At 40.7% G+C, this 24,655-nt stretch overlaps 1 protein-coding gene across 4 annotated transcripts; it reads left to right on the top strand.

The window, feature by feature from the left end:
• Positions 1-1,215: 1,215 nt before the first annotated feature.
• UEVLD (UEV and lactate/malate dehyrogenase domains) lies at positions 1,216-22,009 on the top strand. 4 transcript variants are annotated; one of them, XM_025189837.2, is made up of 12 exons: positions 1,216-1,240; positions 2,539-2,623; positions 4,373-4,438; positions 6,816-6,979; positions 8,241-8,376; positions 10,362-10,486; positions 11,125-11,230; positions 13,309-13,479; positions 14,495-14,668; positions 17,722-17,806; positions 18,488-18,611; positions 19,372-22,009. In XM_025189837.2, the coding sequence occupies exons 2-12, from the start codon at positions 2,611-2,613 to the stop codon at positions 19,537-19,539; spliced, it is 1,332 nt and encodes a 443-aa protein (XP_025045622.1). In that variant the 5' UTR covers positions 1,216-1,240; positions 2,539-2,610; the 3' UTR covers positions 19,540-22,009. The 4 variants fall into 4 exon arrangements, with proteins under 4 accessions (XP_025045622.1, XP_075784228.1, XP_075784227.1 ...); XM_075928113.1 differs by lacking the exon at positions 1,216-1,240 and adding an exon at positions 1,248-1,462; XM_075928112.1 differs by lacking the exon at positions 1,216-1,240 and adding an exon at positions 1,248-1,478.
• The last annotated feature ends 2,646 nt before the right edge of the window (positions 22,010-24,655 follow it).

Genomic DNA, 24,655 nt, shown 5'->3' with positions numbered 1-24,655 from the left:
GAAGGGATACAAAGAAAAAGTAATATGGTTGAAATAGATAGTGAAAATGATACGTTTAGGGGTAGAATTTAGGATATGCTCTGGCATCAGAGTGGACAGAGTAGCAATAGTCAATGTAAGACTTGACCAGCCTGTGGATTCATTTAACAGTGATGACAGAGAGGCATGGATGGGTTAAGGGTCTGTTATGGATCCATGTTAATAGTTAATATTATATTAATCATGTCTACACATAATATTTTGGGAGGCAAACAAGATTTGAAACAGTTGCCTTTTTGGGTAAATTAAGTACTTTATCACCACAATCATTATTCTACTTCTATTCTATTTCTATTCTAAATATGCAATACTGGAAGGTACTCAGATAAATGAAGGGTTGTGGCTAGCATCTGTAATTAATTGTTTGTTCTATTTCATTATCCTCAGGGAGATGTGTATTCAGCAGTGTATTTTCTGGTAGGGTGTTTATTTGTTCTGGGGATGTTTGCTTTCCATTATGCATACAGCTCTGAGATTCCCCCTGTAAGTTCTTATATAAATAAATGGAATAAATAACCCAAACCACTTTTCATCTGAAATATTGATAATGTGGCCTCTAGATAGATGTTTTTACTTTCTGAAGTTGATGGGTGAATGCATTTTTGAGATATGCAAATCTGAAATCTTTATGAAAAGTCTTCTGTTTTTAGCATGAAACACAGCTTCCCCTAAAAACTATAATTGTATTCAGTTGGCCTCAGTGACAACTACAGCACTGAATCGTATGGGGGTGGGTGGGAAGGTTGGATTGTTAATCAGGAGTACATCACTAGGAATATTTGAACCTCTGATTATTCCACACCCTCCTTGGTGGCATTCAGAAAGCCAGTTAGGTGTCTGGAAATCAGTTTCATAAGCAGCAGAGCATTTCAGGACTGGGCTGCAAGGAAGGCATAAGGCAAGAAGGTTTTTAAAAACAAAACAAGAAGTGGGTGACTGGCAAGGCGTATCCTGTTATGCTGGCTGCTCAGTGGCAAATGTGGTGTTTGCTGTCCCTTGGTGGCCAGGTCTTTGGCTGCGCTCTGACACCAGCTGTTGTGGAGGGCTATTAGCTTGGGAAAACAAGGAGGAGCCAGGCCTGTGGCACCTTACAGACGAGCCGATTGACGTGGGCATGAGCGAGGGCTCAGCTGTGCGGCTAAGAGCCGGGGGCGTGCACCCAGGATTAAGCAATGTAGCAGGAACACGCACGGGGCTGCAGGTAGCCGGCTGGCCTTTGGGCGGCGCTGGGACAAAGGCTGGCGGTACGGGGCGCGCAGGCTGCGGGACTGGAGAGCCCAGCCCGCGTCCACCCACCCACCCTGAGTGCCGGGCCAGGGGGTGGAGCCGGCGGTTTGGCTCCTGGCAGTTGCCGTCCCGGCCGGGCGTAGCAGGAAACGCGGGAAGCAGCCGCCGCCATGGAGTTCTCCGAGGAGACGCTGAGGTCGCTGCTGGGGAAGGTGGGCGGCGCGCGCCGAGCTCCTGTCCCCTCCGCCCCTCCCGCTGGGGAGCGGATGGCGCGAGCCGCTGCCAAGCCTGACGGGAGGGCTGGGGGCTGTGCGGCTCCGCGAGCCCGGCAGAGCGCGGGCATTAGCGGGGCAATCCCGGCTCGCCCCGAGTGGCCCCCATCCCGGCTCTACCTTCCCCTTCCGCCGCGCCTCCGGGTCTCCCCTCCCCGCCTGAGCGCCCCGGCTCGCCCTTCCCCTCAGAGTGCCCCCCCCCCCACACGCCTCCGGGTCTGTGCCCCCCCCCCACACGCCTCACGCGCTCCCATTCCCCCTGAGCGCGCCCCTGGCGCTCTCCTCAGCCCCCCGAGTGCCCCGCGTTCCTGGGTTGGGGTGTCCGTCTAAATTCAAGTTTCTCACAGTTTGGAGCAGAGTGTTTAAATCCTGGAAGTGTGAACAGTCCCACGTTTACAAAACGGTGGGGGGGGATAAGCGGTCTGGGGGTTGGAAGCTATGGAGTGGGAATGGTTCAAAGGAAGTAGCTTGAAGGCGGGTTTTGCCAAAGGCATTCGTGTTCCTCAGAATGTGGCTAACTTCTTAAATAAAAAGTTGGGTTTTTCCTTCACCCTCAACTCAGTGACTCCATAGGTTTTGCTCAACCTCTCTAAAGTAATTCACTTCTGGGAAAGATACTAAACACCACATTTTAATCCAAAATACTTTTTTCAGACACTTTCATATATTTGTGAGGAAATTGTTACGAAAACCCTTAAAAATATAATTGGTTCTGTGAAAGCCAGTATAGAGTTTGCTGTTAGCAAACAATATAATTATACAGCTTCATCTTTTTTCAAATATATTTTACAGACATATAATTGCAGATGTTGGTATTCAGATAAGATTATGCATCCTATGGCCCAATCGGTTTCAGAATTGATTTTTAATGTCAAATCTATAGGTAATCCCTTAGCTGTCTCTTTCTGCCTTCTCTTATTCTTCCGCACCCATCCTGTCCAGTTTAATGAAGGAGGTGGATCTTTGATGTTGAAATATCCTCTTTTTGTTTTGTGTGCAGTATAAATTCAGGGACCTTACCATAGAAGAACTGAAGAATGTTGTTAAGGTCTACCCAAACTTCAGATTCTCCATGGACACGTACAGTAAGCATCTGATCTAGTTATTTTTTATTGTATCTTTCAGCGGTTGGTTGATTGTGTGGAACTGTGCCTTTTCATAAGTTACCTATCTACAATTTAACTTATCTAAATTACTGTAATTTTCAATTATCTTCCTAGCTTTATATCATGTGGCTTTTATTCAGGAATTCATTTCCTACAGTATTTTTTGTAAGTTAATGACACTAAGCTGAGTGGTTTTTTTTTTTTTTTTAAATGAATAAACTAACACATTGGTGATTATACAAACTGATAATTTCCTGGATTCCATATTACTTTCTCACTTTAGCAAGTTTTAAGCATAGTTGATGAATTTACATTAAGAGTAAGCTAGAAGAAATGTCTAGGCACACCAACTTTAGGCCAGGTTTATACTAGGAGGCAGTGTTAAACTGAGGCAGTGGTCACCAACCAGTAGATCAGGATCTACTGGTAGATCTTGGAACCTTTGACAGGTGATCCTAAGAGGTTTGACCAGGAGGCTATCAAGTGCTAGCACTTCATCTGCCCCTCTCAGCACTTCCATGCTGCTCCTGCCCTCTGCCCTGGAAGTGCCTCTCACTCCTGGGAGCCTCTTGCTTGCTGTGCAGGGCATAGGGAGAAGAGGAAGGGGGGAGTGCTGATGTCAGGGTGCCCCTCCCTCCACCCTGTTCCCCGTCTCCACAGAGGGGGGCAGGGATGGAAAGAGTTTGCTGGCTGCTTTTGGGAGTGGTGCAGGGCCAGGGCAGAGGTGATCCTGCCTTAGCCACTCAGAAACCATCTGTGGTAAGCGGTGCCCAGCTGGAGCCTGCATTCTGAATATTGACCCCAGTCCTGAACCCCTCCAGCAACCCCAAACTCTTGCCCCCAGCCTCATTAAAGTGAGGATAGGGGAGGGAGGATGGAGTGAGCAGGGGCAGGGCCTCAGAGAAGGGACGGGAAGGAGGCGGGGCCTCAAGGGATGGAAAGGAGGCGGGGCAAGGGTGTTTGGTTTTGAGGTAGATCCTGGATTGTATTTAAATTCAAAAAGTGATCTTATGCTTAAAGGTTGGAAACCACTGAACTAAGGTATTTAACTCCAGCTCTGTGAGTAGTATAGTTGGAGTCAACATATCTTAGTTTAACTTACTGTGGTGTCCCAATGTGGTGGGATCGATGGAAGAGTTTCTCTCCTGTTGACGCTCCTTATTCCTTGTGACCCAGTAGAGTACTGGAATCGACAGGAGCATGATCAGTGGTTGATTCAGTGCATTCTTACTAGACCGCTAAATCAGCCCTCGGGCTGGAAGCAGCAGTGGCTGGAAATCGACCCTCGGAAGAGCAATCTCATGGTGTCTAGGAAGGCGGTGGGGGGACAGGTCCTGTTCAGGTTTGGGGGGGGGGAACAGGCGCCACTCCCGCCGCTTCCTGTGCACCCCCACATGCGCAAGGCCCTTTCTTGAAGGACACAGGCAATGCTGGGTAAGTCTCTAGTAAAGAAATTAAAAAGTAACATTCTGTTTAAAAAAGTAGCAAAGAGAAAGGTGACCTGAGTGAGTTTAATTACTTACTATGTGCAGTATATACGTTCAAGAAATAAACCTGTGATTAAATATTCACATTTGCTGGTAAATGTTCATTTTCAGCATGCATCTTAAAGTTGGAATCAACAGTTATTTAAAGGTGGAATGAAGCACTAATGGGAATTACTTAGAATATTGTATATTTAAAAAAAATCCTCACCCCACTAAAAAAAAAACTTGTTCTTGATTTCAGCTTTCAAAGATGGATCCCTTAAAGACCTCTTGAATTTTAGTGGCACTATTCCAGTGAAGTATCAGGGTAAGGTTAAGAACTAATTGACTGTGTCGTATACCAATGCCAATTACAATAGTAAGACATTATGTACATTTAATAGGGATGTTCCTGATTAGTCCCATTAAGCTTGGAAAAGGCTTTAATTTCATACACCCAAGATGGTAGAAATGTTGTTTCCTTTGCTAAGGTGCATGACCTGAAGAGTCTCCCGTAAACCACATAAGAGCTGGGTTAAGACTTTTCTCTGACTTGGACGGTGCTTGAAAAATCTACTTGCTTTGGTCTTCAGTGTCTTGGGTCAAATCTTCAGTATCTTTCTTTTGTTTTTTAACAGTAATATCCACATGTAAGCATAGTATGAAATGATCCAGTGCTGGCTTTCTAAAACTGCAGGTGGACAACTCCAATGCCTCTGATGCTGTTCAGAGCTGGTCAAGCTGCAGCAGTTGCTTAATTGCTAGAGCAGAGGTAATCAGTAGGCAGACCCTGTCATGATTATGAGGGTTAGCCAGCAGCCTAGGGGTTAAGGGGTTAACTACACCTAGCCAGGTGGAGTGACCAGTAGGAATGTAGGTGGGACTTTCAACCTCGGACAAAGGAATTTGGTTTTTTTCCTTTGTCCTTTTGTCTCTCTGGGTGAGTTCTCTGCAGCTACAGAGAGGGACAAGCATGTCTCTCTCTCTCCAAGACACCATTCTTCATTTTCTGTAAGTAGGGTAAAGTTTAGGTAGTTTCGTTAGGTTATTGTTTTAAGGATTGGGTATGAGATCTGAGATCTGGCACTGCTTAAAAGATGTTGTGGCTTTTCTTGGTAACTAAGTTCTAGGCCCATGGAGTTCCTCCATGAGTATATTTTGTTACCTCCCTATCTAGTCAGTATGTTTGCAACAGGAATATTGTTGTAATAATAAAAGTTCTTCTTTTCTTTTTATTAACCTGGCAGTGGTTAATTGTGTGCCTTGATTTTTATCTTAGGGGTGAGATTTCCCAAATGATCTTCCCCCTGATTTCTTTATCAATATTTGGGTGGTGGCAGCGGAAGTTTTATTCCCAAGATCTAGGTTTTTAAGATTTTGGGGGAAGTCTTATACCAAAGCCTGGTAGATAAGGCTTTGGGGTACACTTGCTGGCCCCCACTTCTGCATTTATCATGCGAGAGTGGGGAAGGAGCCATGACAGACCCCAGGCCAAATATGGACCCCCAAACTCTTTTGAACAGATCTTGAAATCTTTATTTACTTATAATCAGTAAATTTAATCAGTGTTATAATTTTAAAATTATAGTATCTTGAGTCTGGGTTATACCTTGACCAAGAAATTTGGATCTAGATAAAAAACAATGGACTACTGCAGTCTGTAGGCTTGTTACTTTTTCAGGTTTCATTGCTGCTATTCAGACTCTTTCAACCAGATAGGACACTAAGAATCTGGTCAGTTTCACTCTTGGGGGGCAGGAAGAAGCTATGAGGAGCAGCATAGCTCCAGTGGCTGGAGTGGAAGGCAGTTGCTAGGAAGCCCTGGGATGAGAGGGGGGGAAATGGAGAGTAAAGAGTGCTCTTCTCCTTGCCATCAGCCAAAGGGTTGGAGTGAGAGTTCATTTCTGAAAATATTCTAAGTAAAGTTGATTAACAGTTAAATTCTGTACACTAGTGTTTTATTCCTTTTCGTTTCTGGGGTTAAATTGCTCAGGTTGGCTTTATTAGTGGGGATGGCAATGTGACTCTCTTCAAACAGGATTACATTGAAAAGGTCTTGGTTCACATTAGTTTGTGTCTGGAGTGTCTATGCAGGGTTGTTGTATCCATTGTAGTCCAAACTGCAGGGCACTGTAGATGCCCTAAACGTGGACCCCATATCCTAGCTTTCCACATGTGAGCTCACTGTGTAGACAGGCTCTTTCCTAGATTTGCTCTGAAATAACTAACTACATATTAGAAAACTGATTTACTTAACTAGGTGAATGATTGTGTATTTGAGCCCGTAGTTCTCATGCTGGTGGGTATTGTTAAAAGTCTTTGTAGGGTGTGTTTCAATATGCAATATTCCCAGATAATTAGGACTCTTCCTTGAACTTGTAGTTTTTGAAGTCTAGGCATGGAGCACTTAATATATTGATTCTCCTCATTAGCTCTTTGTTTCCAAGGTCATATTAACCCTAGAAAAGTAAATGGATTGCTGTAAGAAGCTCCTTTGATCAAGTTCTGTTTGAAATCCTGACAATTATAAAGCTTTTTTTTAATCTGATACTTAATATAGCAGAGTTGGTAGGGATAGTATAAATCATTAGCATAAATAAAGCAAATCAAGTATTATCTTTTAAGGAAAACACAACACACAATCATGATTTCAGTATACCTTTGAAATGCAGTGGTCATAATGCTTTTTGTTTTGTATCTAACAGGTAATTCCTATAACATACCAATTTGTTTGTGGATTTTGGATTCTCATCCTTTTGCTCCTCCCATTTGCTTTCTGAAGCCAACTATGAACATGGAAATCTCTGTGGGAAAACACGTAGATGCACATGGCAGGATATACTTGCCCTATCTACAAAACTGGAGCCACGTAAGAAGAAAAATTCCAGGAAGAATATTTATATTACATAAAAATTATGCTCATTTTTTTTCCTCTTCTACATTTGTTAATCTTAAATGTACAGTCAGTGAATATGCAGAGAGAAGCAGGAAGTTGTTTCCATCTAAGCAGTAGCCTTCAATCTGTCCGATATTACAAGGAAATAATGAGGAATAAAAGGGTTTAAACTTTTCTATTAAAGAAAAACGCTAACCAGTGATTGGGTAAACAGAGGTTATATTTATCAAGTGCAGTTTTTCAGTAAAATTACAGTAACTGATATAATTGTCTTATCTCTGGTATGGATATTATTGCACTATGGAGATTGTTTTTTGGACTTTATATACTAATCATTCCTAGAAAAAACAATTTTAGCTGCTAAGTGGATTTCTTTTATCTAATTCATGTATTTAGTTATGATACTGTATCAGAGGCTATTTCTTATGTCCAATAATACTTCAAACAACCAATTGAGTTGGTGTGTGCTATTTTTGTTCAATCCCTAGATTCTCCACTTGTCTAATCCACATTTCCATTGTTAAATATTTACATTTGTATTCATAAGTTCTTAAAAATTAAATGGAAATGCAGGTTAAACCTCTAAAATCTGGTACGCTCTGGTCCAGCAATATCTGGGGTCCAGAAGGATTGAGGATATTGCTGGACCAGTGAGTCCCAGTTGGCCAAGTTTAGGAGTTGCGCTGGTACTGGGGAGTGCAGCCCCAGCAGCAATGGGGCTGACACGGGGAACACGGCACCGCCTGGGCCAAAGGCAGCAGGGCTGGCACCCGGAAGTGCAGCCCAGGCCGGGCCACCACAGCGGAAAGTGGAGCTCCAGCCCGGCCAGAGGCAGCAGGGCTAGCGGCCAGGAAAATAGCCACTGGTGGTAAGGGCATAGCCCTGGCACTGGGCAGGAGTGCAGCCCCGGCAGGGCTTGGGGGGCAGCGGAGCTGGCAGCTGGTTCATGGTTTGGAGGGGAGCCTTAACTTCCCTTGGTCCAGCAAACTCCATGGTTTGGGATGGCTCAGGTCCCGAGGGTGCTGGACCAGGGAGGTCCCACCTTTTTATTAACGGGGGTGCTACTTTTCCTCAATCTTAAAAATTGGTTTTGGTGTGAAAGGTTGGTGTTTATAGTTTGGATAAATTTATAGTGACTCTTAATACCTGTCAATAAATAACTGCATTTTATGGGCATGCTGTTTATGATAGCAAGTAAAGATTGTACCTCTTCTCATATATGTATTTATTCCAGCCGAAGTCAATTATTGTTGGATTAATCAAAGAAATGATTGAAAAGTTTGAGGAAGAGCTACCTCTGTATTCAATACCATCTTCTGACGAAGCCAGGCAGTTAGAACTGCTATCTTATATTGCAAAGATAACTGCAGGTATGTACTTTTCTGCAGATCTGAATCAATATCCATTTTGTCTCTGATTTTAGCCATTTTTTATCTTTTTGAGATGGCAAATAAATATTACTTATAACGTGTGTTGAATATATTTTCCTAGAGTTCGTTATTTTTCTTTACCTTAAATGTACCCTTTCGGAGGTCATAGCTGATTTACGTGTTCTTACAGATAATGATGCTATATGCATTATTTGTAAAATGAAATTTTGCGTGCATCATTCAGTATAGTGAGAACCATTATATTATCAAGAGTATTGAATTAACAGATTGTAATTATGAAATATTCAATTTGTGCAATTTAAAACCATCTTCCAATCTTTTAAAAACACTTTCTGAAGTAGAATACATTGATGCATGTACTGTAGTAGCATCAAAGGGTTTATTATTTGGTTGCAATAGCTGGCAACTGTAGGCACTGAGAATGTACCAGAGGGCTTGCCTACATGGAGTAACGCTGCAGACTAGAGGTGTGTTTCTTAAAACATGTGGTCATGGATTCCTGCTGGTGTGTCCTCAGGAATGTGACCTACAGCTTAGTGAGCTTTTTATGTTCATACTGTTTGAAACAGCGCTAACATTAAAGAGCATTAGGGAACCCTAGGTGCACACCATTGAAGGTCTACATAGACCTTTGGAAGTGCAACACTAGTGTCTCTTTTAGAAATCCCCCTCCCACATTGTAGTCCACAACACTGCTTCTTGTAACCAAGTGCAGACACTGCAAACTCCTGTGGAGAGAAAGTTCTTGTCTCAAAGATCTTCATCTAAACAAACAAAATGGACAAAATGTCTGAGGGGTAGCTGTGTTAGTCTGTAACTTTAAAAACAAGTAGTCTTGTGGCACCTTAGAGGCTAACAGATATATAGGATCATGAGCTTTTGTGGGTAAAATCTACTTAATCAGATGAGTTGAAGTGAAAATTGCATAATCCAGAGCAGGGCTGGAAAGTATGATTGTGTACATGGTTGAGGCTGACCTCATCAGTTAATGTTCATGGTTACATGCAGGTTCCCTGTATACTTGGGGAGCCAGGTTACATGTAGGCTCCTGGTGCACACCAGCTCCCTGGGAGCCTGTCCTGTGCTGCTGCCTGTATATCAAAGGCAGTAGTGTGGGGTGGCAGGTGGGAGCTGGTATGTGCGGGGAGCTGGCTTCCCCTGCACTGCTGCTCTGATACAGAGCTGCCTGCCACTCTGTGTGTAACCATGCAACCACTGAAGTATTCAGCAGTTACATGGTTATTTAATTTCATGCATTTTAATACTCCTAATCCAGAGTTTATATAGCAGCCAAAGCAGTTTCCTGACAATTGTAGGACCCGTGTTAATTAAACTAATTGAGTAGGCTGGATGTGTTCAATTAATAGAATTTGATGTGAAAGTGTGAATGTCAAAGGCAGGGGAAGTTGCCTTTGTAATATCTAAACCAATTAATATCTTTATTCAAACCCAGGTTGACGGTGTCCATTTATCCATTGTCGCAGAGTCTATCTGGTTTGGCCAATATACATTGCTGGCACTTGGTGGCATTTATCACATTAGAGGATGTGTAGTTTTACGAGTCCGTGATGTGGTTTATGTGGTTAGCTCCTGTGATAGTATCGCTTATGCTGTTATATACAAGATGGACAAAGAGTAGCAGGAGAAAAAGGTGTACTGATACTATATTAAATGAGTTGCCCCTACATCACACTACGTTTCAGTAGCAGAGATGAATGGAGAGTTTAGGGAGCATGGTCAGTAGACAAGGCATCTATTTTTGTTCTTTGCTTATGAAAAGTTTAATTTAAATGTGAACTGTAAGAATATAATCTTGTGGAAAAAATGTCTTGCACAATGGAAGCCTTGAAAAATTAGTTTCTATAGCATGACCAATGTATTGGAGAAGATAAAATAATTTTGGTTGATTAGACTCAGGCATTATCTTTCATATATAGTAGATAGTATGGTATTTTTAATTTTAGGTGAAACTGACATGAATTCAAAGACTATGGTGAGTGGACAGAAAAGAGATGGAGGCGTTAACAAAGTTACTGTGATTGGAGCAGGAGATCTCGGCATTGCTTGTGTACTAGCAATTGCAGCAAAGGTATTTTCTTGTCTTCAGTAGAATCTATTAATATTGTCTAGTGCTGACCCTGTAATGCTATTTCATCTAGCTCTTAGTATTTAACACACACAAACAATCACTTAATTTTAAGTACTTTTAATAATTTATGATGCTGCTTCTACAGTTTACTTTTTTCCTATTTAAATATATTAAAAGTAAATTTTACACCTTTCAAATGTAATCATCCTTTATGGTGTCTGACAGAGCTGTTAATTATAAAACATTAAGGGTGAACACGCAGAACACACAAATTTGTAGTACAGGGGTATTGTCAAGGCTGTGATCTGTACTGTGGAGTCCTCTGAGTATACGGTATTTCTGTATTTGCTCAGTAGTCAGAGTTTTGGCCTTTACTTTGAATGTTGGGTGCAGCACTTCTTAAGGGGAGGCTGTTTATGTGGTTTAATATACTATTTGGCAATGAAACTACCAACACAGTTGTCCAATTTTCCATTTAATATTACATAGTCATTGGTGGCTTTGGTTTGGGCGGCGGGTTTTTTTGCAACTCAATTTGCATCTCTTTTACAGTGAGATCAAATCTCAGAAGCATCTTTATCAGAATAAACTGTGTTTTTTATTTTGCTGCATGAGTTAAAATATATGTATGTGTACAGGGTGCTGCAGACCAGGTGGTTCTCATAGACCTCTCAGAAAGTACAGCAAAAGGAGGAACAATGGACCTGGATATCTTTAGTCTGCCAAATGTAGAAATCAGCAAAGGTACTTTTTTTTTTATATATATACAGTAGTGGAACATACTACTGTATGTTCCAGTATTTTATTTTGCTGTATAGTTATTTAATACTTTGAGAACTTGATCACCAAAAAGAGTGATAGAAACATTCATTTTTTCAGTCATTAAATTCATTATGGGTCTATAAGCACACATTATCTTTTTTTTTCACCTAGAGAAGTGGTGTCTGCTGGTTCAGGCTGTTATATGCTGGTATCATGGTCCAGGGAAGTTTGTACTCCTCCTCTCTGATACTGTGATCTGTTCTGGTTTTGTAGACTTAGCTCTCTTGTGATATCTATCTGCATTTAGTTCATTTACTAGATATTTTGTAATATACTTTTTAGTGGCTGTGCATGTTCCACCTCAAGCCACTAGAACAGACTCTTCAATACTGCGTCAGTGTTCTTGATGCTGGACTAAAAGAACAAAAGACCTCTATGTGAAAGGAAGAAATGAGGATAAAGATTTCCCCCAGAATCTGGGGTTATAAGGATGCAGTGGTCAGGCACTATAGTGAAGGCCCCATTCTAAATACTACCTACATGGGGTTGGAAAAAGAAGACAATTTCTTGTTTAGAGATCCAATTAAAAATGGCAGGAGAAGGATGCTTATTTTTACTACTTAGTTTCTTAGGAAGGTATAAAGAAAAAAACATAAATTAATCTGTGGTAGAAATGTCCATTTTGTTAGAGTAGGAGACTGGGAGCTCAGATTTCTGGGCAGCAAGCTCTGTATGATCTTGGGCAAACTGCAGTTTCTATCCATAAATGGGGATAATGTCAACCTCAGATGGGTTCTGTGAGTTGTAACCAGGAAGTCCCCAACTTACGAATGGGTTGTGTTCTAAAAGTTCTTTTGTAAGTTGTTTGTTTGGAACTTGGAACACATTTTCCCAGAGAAACAATGTTATAAATGGTGGTTAGGTTCCCAGGCAAGCCCATGAAAGCCTGTTTTTTAACCCATAATGTAGCTGAAATACTATCTGCAGTGAAAAATAGTAGAAAACAATACTATTGCCATACTAGTAACTAAACAAAGAAAAACAATACAATTGACTAACAATTTGTTTACCTTGAATGCTTGTGGAAAGTCAGGTTTAATTAGAGTATGAGGAAGTAGGTGCAGATTCTGTAGGGGATTTCGGGGCACTTTCGAGAGGTTCATGGTATTCATTCCTTTGGGGCACTTTTCTTAGTAAATGTTTCTAGAAAAGCTTGGACAGTTACCATCTTTTTCTCAAAGTAAATTTCCTTGTAACATGTGAGGGCAGTGTTGACCACTCTGGAAATTCAGGCAAATCTTGAGGAGTTGGGGTCTTGCTCCTCAGACAATGCCATGGCCTCCTCAAGCATCCTAAAGCCCCCCACCTCCCCTGTGGGCTCAGCACCAACTAGGGACGCTCCCAACCCCATCCCCTTGCTGGCTCCTTCCACAGGCTGTGTTTGGGTGGCAGCAAGCAATGTGAGTGCGAGTTGCAGGACTCTGGAGGAGCAGGGAGCAACAGGTAGCTGGAAAGAAGTGGTGGTTTCCCCTTCAAAGCGCTATTCACTCTGGTAGGCTGTGCAACTTCCCTCTGCTTTTCTGGGGGCGCTTGCACTGTTCGTGGCAACTTGCACCTCCTACTTGTTCCCCTGAGGCTATAGCAAAGCTTTTTCTGTATGTGCAGATGTTTGTAACTCTGAGATTACCTATATAAGATACTTTGGAATCTTGGATTAGAAATACTGTAGAAGGGTACAAAGTACACTTATATAGTAGGAAAGTTCCAAAACAAAGCTCTGTGTATACTTGCAACACAGTAGATCAGGGATGATGATACATAAAAAATAGCCTTTTCTGTCTCCCTAATTCAGTTCTACTGTAGGAAAAACTTAAAGGTCTTGTGGCAAGACAAACAAAAGTAGTTATGTGGTGAAGTAAACCTATATGTATTAGGTTTAGTGTGGGTTATTTAAAACATCTTTGTGTCAAATCTGCCTTGACATATCTAACTTGATAAAATGAGATTTTAAAAAACATCCTCAATTTCTTTTAAAAAACATCCTCAATTTCTTTTATCAGATTTTTCTGCTTCTGCTGATTCAAAAGTGGTGGTGCTCACCGTTAATTCTCTGGGTAATGCTCAGTCATATCTTGATGTCATTCAGAGCAACGTGGATCTATTCAGAGGAATCATCCCAGCAGTAGCACGTTATAGTCAAAATAGTGTGCTACTTGTTGCATCTCATCCAGGTTCATGGGTATTTTACATGTATTTGATCTTGTTTGTCCCTATACCTGATTTGTTTCTGATCTATTTAAAGACTACCCTGTTTCTTGGTATATTCTACTGAGCAGGGAGCCAGCACTCTTAAATTCTAATCCCAGTTTTGAGATGGACTCCCTCTTCAAACTTGGGCAAGCCACTTTATCTGTGTGTTTTTCTATATGAAGAGGCTGTTGGTAAGATGTTGTCTTAGTCATAGTTTACATAAGGGTGGAAAATTAGTATTTTCATGTGTTTTGTTTTCTGTATAGTTTTAAACCTCACTTTGTCTAGAGTCTTATGATATGTCTATCCACTATAGTCAGAGTACCTTGCAAATGTTTTTAGTGTAAAGATATCTCTCTCTCTCTCTCTCTCTCCCCTCCTCTCCCCTATGCCTTAATAATATAAACATGCAATAGGATCAAAATTTCTGGTGGATAGCCCCCTATGTTACCAGTAAATACTTTGCCCGTTTGTTTGGAAACACTATCATAATTCCATGATTTTCTGTCAGAATACTGGGTTAATTTAGTTGGGATTGGTCCTGCCTTGGGCAGGGGGCTGGACTTGATGACTTCCTGAGGTTTCTTCCAGCTCTGATTCTATGGAAGGAAGACATAGACGTGAACCTACCCCTTTCCCTCACACTCAAAACATGTTAATATTAGAGCAATTGGAAAGAGAACTCTTTGCTTCATCCAAAAAAGGGAAGGAGGGGAGACATTTACCACATGTCTACATTTTGACATATGAACTAAATTTTGAGAAGGGATGTTGCTGTTTTGGAGCGGGGAGGGAGAGTTTTATTTATTTTGTGACTATTTTACTGGAGCTATGACATTTATTTTCAAAGCCTGACTCATTGTTTTAGCTGTGAGTCCTGTATGTTTGTTTTGAGTTATAAAATGTTCCTGCTCTTGTTTCTTGTGAATGAATTATAGTTTACTGTTTTAAATTTTGGGCATAATTGTTTTCAACATACTTTTGTCCCATGTTTAGTGGAAATAATGACACATGTATCATGGAAGCTGAGTGCATTTCCTAAAAGCAGAGTTATTGGAATTGGTTGTAATCTAGACACTGAAAGATTCCAATATATTATTACAAACTTGTTGAAAGCACAGACCATAGGAAAAGAGGCTTGGATTATCGGCGAACAAGGGGAAGGCAAAGGTAAACTGATGCATGATTATGACTTATGGGCATATGTCCAATGTTCTGGCAATGTACAAAGATGTTCTCTGTGCGTTCCCAAATGGGGAGAAATGTACAGAAATATAGCTTTGTTCATGTGGTATAACGCTAAATTACGTTAAAGATGTTGACGGAGGACGGGAGGGCTGTCAGTACTTCAGGGAATATCATGGTTTTCAGAGGTGCTGTCTCCTAGTTCACATGGATGTTCACAGTAGCTGTGTTTGCTCAACTCCTTTGCAAACTGGCTGTAATTGACTTCCCAAGGTGCACAGCAGAGACAAAAATGGAGCCCAGAAGTTTTGGATCTCAAAGAAGATAGAATTAAGTGCTCTCACAGAAGTGTATTAGTTCTGTTTTAGATTCTCCCTACATTTAAAAGAAGTGATCTATGAAGGATTAAGTAATTAAGAAAACAAACTAGGCTCTTTATCTGGTCTGCTTAAATTTCTGTTCCACATAGAAACATTACACTTAATTTAATTCATGATTGTGCAGCACCTGTTCCTACACAATGCAGCTACTATTAAGTGTCAGGTTTTCCCCCTCTTAAATTGAGTCCTGCTAAGGAGGGAATTTTCTTCAGAGGAGAATTACCTCCCTTTTCCTTTCAAAGGTTGTCCTCAAAAAAATAAAACCATTTAAAAAAAAAAGAGAGAAAAAGAATAGTTAAGTTAAAAAAAAAAAACTATATAAATTGAGAACTGTTCTGTAATGGAGATTTGAGCATATATGAAGAGTGGAAATTGCAGCTAACCTTTGGGATGGACTTGCTGCCTGGATGTTATGTCTAATAAAGGGGGGAGAGAAAATACATTATTTCTTTAGAGTAACTTTTAATCTGTTTTAAAATCTCAGTAACATTTTTCTAGTGTATCTTTCTGACTCATAAAACAACTTTCACTATCAGTGTTTTCATTTTATGGGTTCTTTAAGTCATGACTTCCAGCTGAAATACAGACTCATTTATAAGAAAGCAATAATAGATGTAATCTGTACAGTAGGTTTGTCAGTCTTCATGAATCGGGGCTCTGTCACACTTCAAAGTATCCTTGATAGCTTTGTTGTAGTACGTGGCTTTTCAACTGTCATGCCATTCCCAGATTTCCTTCCATGTGTTAGGCTAAATAATAACGCATTGTGTTTGAATTTCAAAGAATTGAAAACATTATACCACATTGATGCATGCTGGCTCCCCCTGTTCTCTGCCAGTCATGATTTATTGAATCCACCTAACTTAAGGGTGAGAGAATAGCTTTGTCTCCATCCATGGTCCATTCATTACTGAGGGTCTCTGCTGAAAGTGAGTATAGTAGTTTTTGTGGTTTGGTGTGCTGGTGGGTTTTTTTTTTTTTTTTTTTTTTTTGGATAGCTCTCCACTAAGAACCCAATATTCACATATTGAGTTCAGGATTGCTTTTCATTATGCTTGCCAAATCAAATGAACACTACTATGGAGGATGTATTTTCCACTGTTACTTAACAGCTAGGGTGTCCAATCAGTTTTGAAGCAAACTAGCCACACTCAACCAGCCAAACAGCCACATGTGACTAGTGGCTAGCATATTGGACACTGTGGCTTTACAGCAAAGTCTGAGGGGAAAGTATTTATAACCAAATTTTGCAATATTTGGCCTGAACATAAAGGTTGTACTCAGATCTGTTTTTTCTTTTGACCGTATTCCTATTTGAAATTGATAGACAGTGGGGAGAGTGGTTGATGTTTAAGGGAACTGGTAATAAGAGTATGGACCTGTCACCTCTAAGTTACTTCAGATCCAACTTGAGTTGACAGAAAATTGACATGTGTAGCAACAGGTGTGAACTGAATGGGTCGGTTTAATCCTCTTCTTGGTAGATACATTTATGTGTGATTTTTGGTAACAGTTATTGTCTCTCCTTGTGAGCAATTTCAACAGAGATGAAATGGGAATGGAGACTGACCTAGCCTCTTGCTCTTAACGTTAGTCTCTTTAGGGCAATGTTACTTAAACTTTTTAAGACCGAGGAACACCAAACAATTTTTTATGAGGAACACCAAGGATTTTTTTGTTGGGGGGGGGCGTCGCCTGCCCCTTCAAGGGCGGCCATTATAAATTCTGTTCTCCGCGGAACACAGTTTAAGAAACACTACTTTAGGGGGTTCAGACATGCTGACAGAACCATGTGACTAAACTTGAGAAGCTATTTCTTGTGCTATATAAGTGGAGCCCTGCAAATCTGTGGATATTTATCTGCTTTATATCTACAGGTATCCACATCCATGGATCATGGATTTGATGCGGATACAGTTACCATATGCACGCAGGGCTCTCTCTAAGGCTGTCATTCCAGTAATACTCATCAGCCTTGTACATGCACATGCACACTCACCTACCCTCATAACATCATTATGTGTTAAGGGATTGGGTAAAGACATCAAATCCAAACATTTTAATTGTAGGTAAGGCAATAAAAGCATGTAAAAATTTTAAGGAAGGAGAGTTTAAAAAAAAAACCCTTAGAAAGGGAATGCTGAGAAACATTAAGATAAAACATGTTTTATTTAACCTGTATCCCTTCTCTCTTTGCATTAAAGCTTAGGATATCATCTTTAATACATGTGTGGGGGGGTTGTTTGTTTGTTGACAACAGGAGCCATATTCCATCATTCTACATAGTGCACTTACTTAATGCATCACAACAAATTATATTAAATTCTTATATGGAGTCTTTTTTTTTGAACAAGTGCCTCCAGGCAAGTTCTGCCATAGATTTTATAACTAGAGCCCTGCGTGCATACAAAATTGGAATCCGTATCTACAAAAATGATCTGCAGATACCCGCATCCATATCTGTGGATATAAAACAGATAGATATCTGCAAATTGGCAAGGTTCTATTTATAACCTCAACAAGACACCAGCTGAGTTCAGAGCCTGTACTAGCCTATGCTTCAGAAAATCAGTTTAAAATGTTATCATTCCAATATATTATGACAAAAGTGTTTTGTGCTTTGTTTTGTTTTTGTTTGTTTTTTTTAATTTTATGTAGTACCTGCATGGAGTGGTTCTAATTTAATAACATATCAAACTGAAGGAATAGTGAATCATAATTCTCAGGAGCAGTTGGCTAAGAGGTAATACTGTTACAACACTAAACTTAGATTCACATCATCCTGTTCCCATAAGTTTTTGTTTTGGTTTGGTTTGGTTTTTTTTGCCAATCTGCAAAATTCAGAATTTCTGAATAGTCTGACTTTTCTTTACTTCTCGTCTGCATTTTTCACGTCACCAGTATTCCTGTATACCTTGAGTATACAGGAAAAGTGTTTTTAATAGCTAAATACAATTAAGTGGTAATGTTACTAGACTAAATGTGATCTCTGAACTGTTTGCCACATTAACACTAAAGGCCTTGCCTCAGCATTTATTTGATGCAGTAAGCTAGGCTGTTATTAATACATGACACTTACTTAGTATCTTCCCTCTGAGATTCTCAGAGCACTTGATCAGGAATACACTGTAGTGAACAGGGTATATATTTAATATTACTTTTTCCATGGAAAACAGGAAAATGTCTGCCATGATAACTTTGTATTAAGTTAGCAAAGTTTGTACCATTTGCTGGAGGAATTAAAAAATGGTGAAATTTGTAGAACTGGGGGAAATAAAGCACTATTTTAGAAAGCAATTTCTAGAAAACTAGGAGAATTCATCTGGTATGTATGCAGTACTTTGTGTGCTTGTGGAGATACTGTATGTTGAACAAAACATGGGTAACTGAAGAAATTTCTAAACCCACATTTTTCTTTATATAGAGCCATGGAAGTTCTTAAGGGAAAAGGTCAAAAGTCCTGGTCTGTTGGACTGTCAATAGCTGATCTGATTGAAAGTATACTGAAAGATAAAAGAAAGGTTCACTCCATATCAACTCTGGCAAAGGTAAATATGGTATTAATTTAATATATTTTTCTATTGTGCTTTTAATCCTATTACTCATGTTAATTGTGGACAAACATAGATCTTAATCCTGACCAGCCATTCTGCAGATGCACAAGTTAAGTTTTCATACTTTAGGCACCTAGCTTTTAGGATTCGTCTGAAAATGAGCAAAAGTCAATTACTGCCCTCTGTACTGGACTTTCAAAATATAAGCAGTTGAGAGATGCAACATGTGCAGTGCTGTTCTCAAGGCTGTTAACAGTTAGTTTTGGCAAAATAATAAACATGTCATGTTTCCAAGTGCTTGATGTTGATGCAAATCTCTGCAAGAGCCAAACATCTTCAACTCCATTTACAAGAATATGATGTAGATATTCTCATTACTATATTTGTTAAATCAGGGACAAACTTCTCTAGTTTCTGACTTTTCTGATCATGGAAGAGAAGATATGCTTATATTTGACCAACCAGAATCTCAGACTGAAGTTTAAACTTCATTCTAAAAAACTATATTAAAGCTGTGTTTATTAAAAACAGCATTGAAACATTTTTCTGTAGTTAAAGTAACTTTACTTTACAAGGCCTGTGAACATCCTACATAGGAATTAAGCTGTGCTTGTAAGCTAAACAAAGCATATCTTGTGATGAATTATCCTTCCTAATTTGAATTGTTAATTTACTATTTCATAGTGGGCATGGGGAATGGAGATTATTGAAGTTGGTGGTTCTATCCACATTCTTTTTGTATTCACTATTTCAGGGGTGCTGCAATATAAACAGTGAAGTATTTTTAAGTATGCCATGTATTCTTGGAACAAATGGAGTGATTGAAATTATCAAAACACTGACGGAGGATAAATTGGTGGCAAAGAAACTGCAGAACAGTGCAGCATCAATTAATGACCTTCAGCAGCAACTGAAACTTTAAACCCAGTGAAATCATGCTATATCTGCTCATGAAAATGCTGGGTTTGCTAAGGAAAAAAGGTTCCCTGGTAGATACAGGTTTCTTCACACACAAGAATGAAAAGTTTTTTGTTTTTTTTTCTTAAGACTGTAGTTCTTGTTTTCAAAATGAAGAGGATAATGTACAAATGTTTCGTCAATTTAATTAATTTTTTTTATCTGTGTACTTTCACTAAACTATGCACCATATAGGCCTTATTTTCATGTTTACAATTTTTCAATTGTGCCCTTTGCTGGGTCAAAGTGGTTCTAAAACTGACTTAACAGTCTACCTGCAAGTGTCTCTGATATATGTAGAATTTTAGGTTGTGCAGAGCCAGCACAGAAAAGCTGCCTCCCTGACTTCCTTAAGTGTAGATGGCATGACTAGAGCACAATTGCATTCCAGCTAGTCAGTGCAGTAAAGCATAGACTATAAAATGATCCTTGTGCTAAGCAGACACAGTAGTGGTAGAGCACTTTATTGTTTTCATGTAATGAACTTGACATTAGCATGCTGCTAGAGAAATTTGGAAAATATTTTTAATCATATACCTTCCAGCTTGAGCTTTTGGGCATTGTATATGAATGCTGGTGTATGTTCATTAAATTGAGCTTTTTTCCTAGAATTTTGCTCTAACAGATTTGTATTTTTACAAATAGTTAATGTGCTTTCAAGTGGTGTATTAGAAATAACTTTCTTGTTTTAAAAACGAGGGTACTCCAACAATTAGAGTATTGGCACAGATACTGAACATAGTGGTGAGGTGTTTGGTACGGAAGTGGGAATGAAGGACAATCTGACAATTTAATAATATAGAAGTAAATAGAGATTAGGGGCATAATTCATGGAAAATAGGTCCTGATTCAAAGCTCACTGGTGTCAGTGGGCTTTGGATCAGGGTCATAAGGAATAAAGTGACTAAGCAGGGCAACTGAATCTGAGTAGGGAGATACCTATAACTGACAAGATTTGAGAGGTGTACAGAAAAAGCAGTTTACTAGTGTTTAAAATACACCAAAAATGAATGCACATTGGTGCAAATGATTTTATAGACTTCCTAAATAATCTTTGCTTGTTCATTGTGTTAATCTTAAAGAAAAGTAATCATCTTGTGAGTGGACATCAGTATTTAATTGAATACTAATGATACCAAATACAGTGTATAGGAGAAAATGTATACCCAACACTTAAAAGTGCTGGTATATATTTCTTAGAATACCTTTGAAGCTTTATGTTGGTAAAGACCCAATATACTGAATGAGTTAGATTGATGATACGCTTGCTTGTGCCTTATATTTATTGGTACCTTATAAAGGGCTCATTCTTGAAGGGGCTTAATACCCTCCACAAACTTTTGGGCCTGTTGGGTATAACTTAAAAGTCCATTTTCCATTGTGATCCAAGAGAGCAATATTTAACCCATTAATTTCAGTGGGAGTTGTTATGCTGAGTGACCTCAGGATTGAGACCAAATATAGCAAAACTGCATTTTTTTCTTAATGAGACCACTATTCATATTGTTTTAATCAGTGATGTTGTATGAATAGTGATAGAATAATTGAACTAGTTAGTCAAAAAATTGAGCTTCGTGCTCTACCTGGACTTGATTTCTTTTTAACTTATAAAATCTTCCTGAAGGAACAATAACTTTTTTCCTTAAACTGTTGTGCATTTAAAATTGTTCATAAAGAGGGCTATGCTTAATTAGAAGCAATCATTTTTTACCTTAATGTTGTAATATATTTTGTTAAAAGCTGCAGTCCTATTATAATTGGCACCTTTTAGGATATATGGTACTTAGCACTCATAATAATTCAGAGATGGAGTTATTTTTAAACATTAAATGCCATTGTTCTAAAGTTTTCAATTAAGGGATTGCAGCTTTAAAAATACATTACATGGCACTTTAGATAATTTCCTTCCTATGAAAATATAGTCACATTTAGATTAACAGCACTAAAAGGCATCTTATGACATGCATTCTTGTTCTTCAGAAACAATTAAAAAAAAAGTGTGTTTTAGATTAATGTTGATATGTTATCTATATACTGTACTTTTGTTCAATTCTGTTTTAAATAATGGTTCTCATGACTTGTGGTTCTCAAGGTCTCATGCTTTTAAATGAATTATTTATATGAAGGCAGTTTTTGGAAAAGTTACCCAGAAATGCAGTAGACTGTTGCAAGACTATTAGTGATAATGTGCTGTCTAAGGTACTATACCAAAGGATCTCAACTAAAACACATCATGCACCAAGATAATAGATGTTCATTAGCATAATATTAGAGTTGATGTGGTATACTCTTTGATTTGTAATTAATACGTTAATATAACAAAATGCCATTTGTAAATACCCTTGTAGTGAATGGGAGAAATATCTTTTTGCTTACTTTACAGCTGTCAGCAATACAAGGTGAAGATTAAGCGTAATAAAGGATGCAGAACTTGATATGTATGTGGTCTGTGCTATATTAATCTCTATTCTGTCTTATAAACAGATGTCTGTGTGTAAAATTACACTTGAGTTTACAGGGGTTGTCCCCCTGGTTTTTCGCTTTTGGCTTATGGCAGGGATACTCAATAGGCGAACCATGGGCCTAAGCCAGTCCACCAGATGCTATTGAACAGACCCTAACATCTTTTTATTTACTTACTTTTTTCTCCCCTCCTAGCCCAAGAAATTAGGACCTTGAAAAAAATAGGCTACCCCAATAACAGCAAGGCCCAGTCTCTACTTTATGGTATGTAGTAATGTTGTGGCCCATTGCTGTCAATAGTTTATGGGTACCACACAGAGAAGCCCTCTTTTTTTTTTTTTTTTTTTTTTTTCCATCACTGCACCACTGAGAACAAGTAAAGTGGACTTGTTGGCGGCATTGTTCCCTTTGCAATCTGTGCTGTGCTGTGCTGCCCCGAGGGTGAGGCCCAGTCTGCTAGAGATAAAGTGGGGAGATGCACTTTAAGAAAGGGGATGGAAAACCTATGGCCCAGATCCAGCCTGCAGCTTTATTTCACCTGTCTTGGGGTAAGTCTATGCATCACAGGTAGGAAACCCGACCCTGGGCAGCCCCGCCCGCCACTGGATGCGTACGTGCCAGTGGCATGTCCCTGTAGTTTCTCTGATCACCCCTGTGCTTATGGGCTATGTGTACTGCTCCCAAGTGCTGACTCCGCAGCTCCCTTTGGCCTGGAACCATGGCCAACGGGAGCTGGAGGGACAGTGCATCAAGTACCCTGGCCTATAGCTTGGGTGTTGACTAAGCACAGCTCCTGGAAGTGGCTGGCAAAGGCAGGGCCGGCAGAGGACCTGCCTTATCCTCACTACTCTACCAATAGGGAGCCCCTGGAAGTACACACCACCCCACTGAAGCTTGTAGCCCAGTGGTCCCCAACGTGGTGCCCGTGGGCACCATAGCACCTGCCGGGGCATTTATGTGCGCCTGCCTAGTGACCAGGGCCGGCCTGAGACATTCTTGCGCCCTGGACCCCCAGCGCATGTGCGACCCCTACCCCCGGGTACGCAGTGTGTATGCAGCCCCACCCCCACCCATCCCAGCAGCCCCAAAAGGTTGGGGTTCACTGCTGTAGCCCAAATCTATTCCTGCACTCCAGCCTCCTGCTCTACCCTCCCTCTCAGAGCCCGCCCCCTAACTCTTGCCTCAGGCCTGACCCTCAGCTGGCAACCTCATCTGCGCCTGCCTAGTGACCAGGGCCGGCCTGAGACATTCTTGCGCCCTGGACCCCCAGCGCATGTGCGACCCCTACCCCCGGGTACGCAGTGTGTATGCAGCCCCACCCCCACCCATCCCAGCAGCCCCAAAAGGTTGGGGTTCACTGCTGTAGCCCAAATCTATTCCTGCACTCCAGCCTCCTGCTCTACCCTCCCTCTCAGAGCCCGCCCCCTAACTCTTGCCTCAGGCCTGACCCTCAGCTGGCAACCTCATCTGCTCCTGTATCCTAGCTCTCTGCCCCAGCCCAGAGACCCCTCTACCCTGAATCCCTCACTTTTGTCCTACTCCAGAGCCTGCAGCTCCTGGCCTGAGCCCTTACTCTTCTCCTGCCCCCCCATCATTACCCAATCCTAAGTTCTGCCCCCCACACACACACTCCCCACTTCAGACTGTTCAGATGCATAATGAATTTGGTTGTGTGTGTGTGTGACGGGGTGTGGTCACAGATGACCCCTTGGGTGCCTCCTGGGGTGCTGACATGGTCATTGCCACTCGTCTTCCTGCTCTCTGGGGCTCCTCGCTGCCCGGGTCCTGCTGAGCCAGCTCTGCTGATCTCCCCCAGCCAAGGCCCCGAGCTGAGGTCCTTGCCCCCATCAAGAAGCAGTACAGACCCTGAACTACTTCCGGTCCAAGTAGAGTGCAGTTTAGGGCCCAGCCTCCTGAGAGAACACTCTCCAGAGGGGATCAAACCACTAAGAATTAGGTAAGCTCCCTTTAGCAATGAAGGGGGAATGTGCACACTGGTTGCCCCTCCTCCCCAGGCAACAATTGCTTACACTGGGTTTGATAGAAAATAAAAAAGGTTTTATTAAGTTGAAGCAGTAGGATTTAAGTAGTAATAAGTGAAATAGGTTACAAATCAAATAAAACTGCTTGACTAATTCTACATTGAAACCTCTGAGCAAACTTAAACTCACCCTAAAACCTCTTCTCCAGCTGTACTCTAAACCAGGATTCTCCTCCCCACCCTGGGATCTCGGGCTCCTTCCTTCAGGTGCAGCTCAGCCAAAAGACCCAGGCCTCGCCTTTCCTATTCCTTTTGTTAAGGAGTAGAGGCCACTCCTTACCAACTACTGCTCAGGCTTTAGGACAAAAGATTGTTTAACAGTGGCTCATCTAGAAGTTGCAGGTACCACCTTCCATAACTCCCATTCACGCATTTGAAACTCACAAAGTATTCCCAATTCCATCTGCCTAATTTTACACATGCACATGATACATACAACAGAGTCAAATAAACAGAACCAGAAGACCATGACATGAAGATTGATGGGTTACATGAAATAATTTGCTCAAACCACCTTTGAGTTATGTATAGTCATGTTCATGAGTCCATGTCATATGGGGGGGGGCACTCCATCCCA

Source organism: Pelodiscus sinensis, chromosome 4 (genome assembly GCF_049634645.1).
Source record: "Pelodiscus sinensis isolate JC-2024 chromosome 4, ASM4963464v1, whole genome shotgun sequence".
In the NCBI taxonomy this organism is placed as follows: Eukaryota; Metazoa; Chordata; order Testudines; family Trionychidae; genus Pelodiscus; species Pelodiscus sinensis.
The sequence above is the reverse complement of the archived record's forward strand: the minus strand, read 5'-3'. Positions and strand labels throughout refer to the sequence as shown.

What these genes read in the sequence shown, in the direction of transcription:
- UEVLD (XM_075928112.1), top strand. Translation starts at nt 1,437, where the DNA reads ATGGAGTTCTCCGAGGAGACGCTGAGGTCGCTGCTGGGGAAG. An exon ending in TATTGCAAAGATAACTGCAG is followed by an intron (nt 8,377 to 10,361) that starts GTATGTACTTTT and finishes TTTTAATTTTAG; the next exon opens with GTGAAACTGACATGAATTCA. An exon ending in ACTTGTTGCATCTCATCCAG is followed by an intron (nt 13,480 to 14,494) that starts GTTCATGGGTAT and finishes TCCCATGTTTAG; the next exon opens with TGGAAATAATGACACATGTA.